At 45.3% G+C, this 6,903-nt stretch overlaps 1 protein-coding gene across 1 annotated transcript in view; it reads left to right on the top strand.

Moving 5' to 3' along the window:
* The window catches only part of WDR75 (WD repeat domain 75), a 343,006-nt gene extending 339,883 nt beyond the window's left edge, over nt 1–3,123 (top strand). The window contains exon 21 of the mRNA XM_040441253.1: nt 2,557–3,123. Within this exon, the coding sequence (XP_040297187.1) occupies nt 2,557–2,761 (205 nt within the window). The 3' untranslated portion in view covers nt 2,762–3,123. The remainder of the gene's footprint in view (nt 1–2,556) is intronic.
* The last annotated feature ends 3,780 nt before the right edge of the window (nt 3,124–6,903 follow it).

Consider the following 6,903-nt stretch of genomic DNA (forward strand, 5'->3'; position numbering starts at 1 on the left):
GGACGTCGGGCCCTCATATCACCCTCACGGAGTCTGTTTCTGACCGTTTGAGCAGACACATGCACATTTGTGGCCTGCTGGAGGTCATTTTGCAGGGCTCTGGCAGTGCTCCTCCTTTTCCTCCTTGCACAAAGGCAGAGGTAGCGGTCCTGCTGCTGGGTTGTTGCCCTCCTACGGCCTCCTCCACGTCTCCTGATGTACTGGCCTGTCTCCTGGTAGCGCCTCCATGCTCTGGACACTACGCTGACAGACACAGCAAACCTTCTTGCCACAGCTCGCATTGATGTGCCATCCTAGATAAGCTGCACTACCTGAGCCACTTGTGTGGGTTGTAGACTCCGTCTCATGCTACCACTAGAGTGAAAGCACCGCCAGCATTCAAAAGTGACCAAAACATCAGCCAGGAAGCATAGGAACTGAGAAATGGTCTGTTGTCACCACCTGCAGAACCACTCCTTTATTAGGGGTGTCTTGCTAATTGCCTATAATTTCCACCTGTTGTCTATCCCATTTGCACAACAGCATGTGAAATTGATTGTCACTCAGTGTTGCTTCCTAAGTGGACAGTTTGATTTCACAGAAGTGTGATTGACTTGGAGTTTCATTGTGTTGTTTAAGTGTTCCCTTTATTTTTTTGAGCAGTGTATATCCTCCATACTACCGTAAAATGTATGGGCTCCACAGAGGTCTTTGTGATCTTGCTGCAGATATTGCGAGACTTGCTTCTTCTCGCATATATGACGTGACACTTTGCTTATGCGCATGAATTACTGTGTCCAAATCCGAAGCTGAACTATTCTTCATTAGAGGCACAAAGCAGAGTTCAGCTTCAGATTTTGACACTGTAATTTATGTGCATAACCAAAGTGTCACGTCATAGACGTGAGACAAAGTAAGTCTTGCGATATTTAAATCAAGATCGCAAAGACCACCGCGGACCTCATGCATTTTACAGTAGTACGGAGGCTATATTGTTAATGAAGTTTTCGAACTAATAGGGGTTGGATACAGCAGTCCGAACCCGATTCACTCAACACTAGTTATAAAGATTGATCAGATAAATTGCAATTAAATGTAAAGCCATTCCTTGCCATGAAAAGTAACAACCCCAAAAATGTATTTTACTGCATTTCAGCCCAGCCACTTAAACAATAGGTCAATTTCTGATGACATATCTCCTTTAAAGATCTTAAAAACACTGAAGCAGCAAACTAAACAAACCAAAAATTTTGTCAGTTTCAAAACTTGATCACGTCTTCTTACATTCTTACATACCTTTACAATAATTATGCATATTGCGAGACAACATATGAAAATGATCACCTACCTATCATTCCATGGCCGTATTTCTTTAGCAAGGTGCACAGAAGACAGTTAATTGATGGTATTATGGTGCATAGAAGAAAATAAACGTGTGGCACTGCTGTCAGACAGGAGGATTAAAGAAGTTTTCTAAGATTTTACTACTGGTGACCTATCATCTGGATAGGTAATCAGTATCTGATTGTGGGGGTCCCACACTCAGGACCCCCGGCAATCAGCTTTTGTGAAGGCCGTAAGTTGTGTAGCGGCTGTGCTTTCTATCACACTCAGCCCCATTGAAGTGAACCCCCATTGCACCGTAAAGTAAGTCAACCCACTTTATACTCAAAAGTATGTGCACCCCTTATTGCGCCCTAAAGTATGCAAACCCCTTATTGCAACCTAAAGTATGTCAACCGCCAATACACCCTAAAATAAGTGAACCCACTTTTTACCCGAAAAGTAAGTTAAACCATTATTTTACCCTTAAAGGGTTTTTCAGACTTTTTTATACTGATGAGCTTTCCCAGTGATGGCTAACCTCAGGCACTTCAGCTTTTGTGAAACGACTCCCAACACGTTCCATTCATTTCTATAGAGTTCTGAAAACAGCTAAGCAAGTGTGTATCTTGGGAGTTGTAATTTTACCACAGCTGGAGTGCCGGAGGATAGCCATCACAGAACTATCCTCTGGATAGGTCCTCAGTATCTGATCGGTGGGGGCCCGACCCCGGGACCTCCGCCAATCAGCTGTTTGAGAAGGCATCAGCATTCCTGTCAGTGCCGCCACCCTCTCTCTGCTTTTCCTAGGCCAAGTGATAACACATTCATGGCGCACTGTTGATGTTGTTGCGTGTTGCTTTCAACTATGTGGAATAAAGGCACATTTTTGTTTATGTAGGTGCAGGACTACAAACATTGGTTGGTCATTGTGTCCTGAAAAGTTTTTTTTTTTTTTTTTTTTCCATCTAAGACCTCTATAGACTGACAGACCTATTGCTCTGCTCTTTCTGTAATTTTCATAGACCTATGTGCTGCTGTCTCCATATATGTGCTGACGCTTATCTATTCAGTCTGAAGGTTTCTTTCAGGCTTCCCAAAGCCACAAAAGCAGAATATCTTATGGCTATGCCAAAACGTTCACCTATACGAAAACAAACATGTTTTGCTGTTTCTTACCATTTGACTTTAACAGTAAGATTAATATGCACAAGTTCCCAAAAAGTAACATGATATTGCTATTGTTTTATACAGTGTAGACAATGATGGCAATGATTTAGACAGGGAGAGTGAGAAAACAGAAGAGGACTCTGATGAAGATCTGTACAAATCTACAGAAATCCAAGATCCTACTCTGACTGGATGTTCTTATGCAAGTCCCCTTAAACGTCTAAAATCTGAAGATAAGGAACTAAGAAAGATAAGAAAGAAAGATTTTACCTGGGTGACAGCTTTGTAATATACTATGTTGTAAAAATATTCAAAATTTGTTGTAGAATTTTTTTTTTTTTTTTAAATAAAGCTTAAAATGACATTTCCCCTTACTCAATGACTAATATGAATGTGCCTATTGTTTTATGTATTACTTCCTTGTCTGAAATAATAATGTATCATTTGCTTGTCTTTTCAACTTCCATAAGGAATAGGACACATACGTTGTGTGGCTCCCACATTTCGTGGACCAAGCACTCTGACGCAAACTCAAAACATCATACTGATTTATGATGCTGTTGAGTTCCTTCCTGACAGTCAGTTCACTGTATTGTACTCATGGTATTGTGGGTATGCAATAGCAGAAACGCACACTCATGATGCTGTGAGTTCAGGTTAGAGAAGCACATGGAGCATGTTTCCCGGACCGAACATGCTTGTGTGAAACTGGCCTAAGGGGGAGTTTACACTGGTGTTTACCCTTTTAACTCCCATTACATAAAATAAGATGAGGGAAAAAATGTTCCTCTTCCTTATTATTATGACACACTTATTGCGAGCACTTTTATTTTAAGCTTTTTAAATGGGGGTAGTGTTGCACTATAAACATGATGTCATAACGACTCCAAAATAAAACAGACTTAAAGGTGGGCAATGTCTAGCTGTAAATGTATTTTAGACTCCTTTGTCAAATGTGGTTGAAATTGCAGGTGTAAAATGGAATTTAAAAAGTCCGAAAATTCCAAATGTACAAGGTTTATTAAGAGTTGGGCCTTTTTACAGCGGCCCAATCTAAGTGTCTTCTGCAGCAGATAGCAGGTGCTTTGCTCTCCCATGACAACCAGAGCTCCTGCTCTAATTCCTCAGACCGGCAGAAGCACTTATCCGAGCCGCTTAACCACTTAAATGCCATGCACAATAGCATCCGTGGCATCGAATAGGTGGACTCCTTCAGAGTGGACTCCCTCTGTCTCCTATCAGCACCCTGCAAATGAAATTGCTGGATGTGCACAGCATTGCAGTCTGAAGCCTAATCAAGGCCCAAGCCTGTAAGCCGTGTTTCCTAGCTGGCTGCACCTCTCTGCTGCAGCCTTCTGGTGACAGTATAGCACTGCCCATGTAATTCTTTCATATTGCTTAATTCCTTAGTGACCACCCATACATGTTTTTACGGCGGTCAATAAGGGGCCTTTTTACAGCGGCACTTCAGTCAAAGCTAGAGCTATAAGAAAGCGCAGGAGCTCCATGCCCACAGCTACCAGAGGTACCTGAGGGCTCGGGGCAGTGATCAGAGACCGTGACAACCGGTCTCTAATAACATGATCGCTGCGATACAATGTATCACAGCGATTATCGAAAAGCAGAGCTGCTAGCATTAAACTTTCTTCCTCCTTTCATGTAAGAGAGAAGGGAGAAAGTCTCTGGTGCTAGGATCAGGTTCCCCAGCTTCCCCATAAGGTAAAACCGGGTCCTGATCCTCACCCCACCGCCTAGACAAAGATGGCGGCGGTGGCCCGGCACATCCGTACACTATATGCCGGCCGCTGCACTAGTTCACTCTCCTCAGGAGAGAAGAGAGAGTAATTATGCCCTGATCGGGTGGCCCCCAATTTTTTTTTATTTTTATGGCTCCCCTATAAAATAAAATACAAAATGGTGCAGACATGCGCACTGGTTACTGTGCTGAATATCTGCCTTCAGCACAGTAACCATCAGGGACCATTACTATTTGTCCCTGATCATGTGTCATGGGTTCACTACCCACTACCTGGGTTCCTGCTTCTTCATTTCCCCCCCTGCTCCTCCCAACCCCCCCCCCCCCCCCGAAGTACCCCAATTTTTATCTACTCCCCAAATTAATGTGGACGTCACCAATTTTACACCTGGAATTAATTGTGCAGCAGACTAATCTGTACGCCACACATCCATTATATTTACTAAACACAGCCAGCACAGGGGCTGTGCTTCTCTCTCCCCTCTGTGCAGTTGTTCTGTGAGGATAGAGAGAGATCAGACTTCTGTCCTGGCTGTGCTATTTACTGTAAAAAAAAAAGAAGAAAAATCAATTCCTAAACTGTCCATCCATAACTGGCGGGTAGTGGGCGTCCGTCACTAAGTGACTGTTAGTCGGTCAGTGGACGTCTGTCATTAGTCGTGAATTAGGGATGGTCAGTTACCACCTTTCATTAGGGAACGTGTTTCCATCTGTTGCTGGCGGTCAGAGGGTATCTGTTACTGTCCATCTGTCAGTGGGCATCTTTTAGGGTCCGTCCATAATTGTCAGTCAGTGGACGCACCGCTACTGAACATTTACTTTTAATTTTTTAGGGTGGGATATATATAATAATTTTTTTTTTCTTTCCAAACTTTATAATAAAAAAAAATGGCTTGAAGATTATGCATTGCAGAGCAGGCATATGAATTCCTATGCTCTGACAGCTCTGAATCTGACACCGCTTCAGAGCAGGAAATAGCTCCGCTTCCATCCCCAGACCCCATAGCCCTATGGTGATAGAAGTCGCCACCTCATCTCATTCACCACCCAGTGTTCCTGTCCCATCCACTACCTGGGTTCCTGCTTCATTCCCCCCCCCCCCCCTTCCCAAGTACTCCAATTTTACACCTGGAATTAATTGTGCAGCAGACTAATCTGTACGCCACACAGTTTGCTGTACAAAACCTCACATCTATCTATATAGGAAGGTGGACCCCCACGAGTGTCCCTGAAAGTAAAACATTTTTGGGGCTTACCCTTTTGTAAAAAAAAAAAAAATCGGTTTAATCTTTTTGGGCTGCGAGTACTATCTACTCAACCCCTGTTTGCAGCAGTTATGTCCCGAAACCACTATGAAGCCCTAATGTGGTTTATGCATTTTTCAGATAATTTCCAAGTCCCCCCTAGAACTGACCCAGCCTATGACCGGCTAAATAAATTGAGACCCCTTATTTCCCTCCTTATGCCTCTTTCACACGGGCGTCGTGGGTGAGAGCTGAATGCGATGCAGGTGCGTTCAGGGAAAATCGTATTGAATGTGGTACCTGAAGCAGGGCCGCTGATAGAAATCATGGGGCCCCGTACAGCATACATGACGGGGCCCCCTTCAGCTCCACCCCCTGATCCCTCCTTCAGCCACACCCCTGGCCCCGCCCTTGGCCCCTCCCCAGACGCCGCCTTGAAACAACATGCAGATTTGTCTACAAGTGATATTTATGGCGCTGGGGGGTCGTCTGTGAATGGCGCTGTTATGGAGGGGATCTGTGAATGGCACTGTTATGGAGGGGATCTGTGAATGGCACTTTTATGGAGGGGATCTGTGGATGGCACTGTTATGGAGGGGATCTGTGGATGGCACTGTTATGGAGGGGATCTGTGGATGGCACTGTTATGGGGGGATCTGTGGATGGCACTGTTATGGGGGGATCTGTGGATGGCACTGTTATGGGGGGATCTGTGGATGGCACTGTTATAGAGGGGGATCTGTGGATGACACATACCGTATATAGCATCTTATGCTATGTGTCATCCACAGATACCCCTCCATAACAGTGCCATTCACAGATACCCTCCATAACAGTGCCATCCACAGATCCCCCCCCATAACAGTCATCCACAGATCCCCCCCATAACAGTGTCATCCACAGATCCCCCCCATAACAGTGTCATCCACAGATCCCCCTCCATAATGGTGCCATCCACAGATCCCCCCCATAAGTGTCATCCACAGACCCCCCGGCCCCCCCCCATAAGTGTCATCCACATGACAGACCCCCCCCCCCATAACAGTGCCATCCACGGATCCCCCGCCCTCCCTATAACAGTGCCGTCATGACGTCATCCATATAGATCCCCCCCCGCCACTCACAGTAGTATACATTAATAAATCGGTGCAGCCGTGCAGGCTGCAGACAGTAACTTTAATTTTAGCACAGGCACAGCGCTCATCTCTTTACTAAAATACTACCTTACATTCAGCTCCTGCCTCCTCCCTCCACCCTCCAGCCTCCAGTAACAAGTGCGGGCGGCAGCGCTCACTCACTGACGTCACGCGCCTGCGCCGCCTACTGGGAGGAGCAGGCGTGTGACGTCAGTGAGTGAGCGCCGCCCCCACACTGCCTGCTGTTACTGGAGCCAGCCCACTGACAGCAAAAAAATTAAAATGGCTCGGGAGT

The sequence above is a fragment of the Bufo bufo genome, chromosome 7, assembly GCF_905171765.1.
Source record: "Bufo bufo chromosome 7, aBufBuf1.1, whole genome shotgun sequence".
NCBI classification, from domain to species: Eukaryota; Metazoa; Chordata; class Amphibia; order Anura; family Bufonidae; genus Bufo; species Bufo bufo.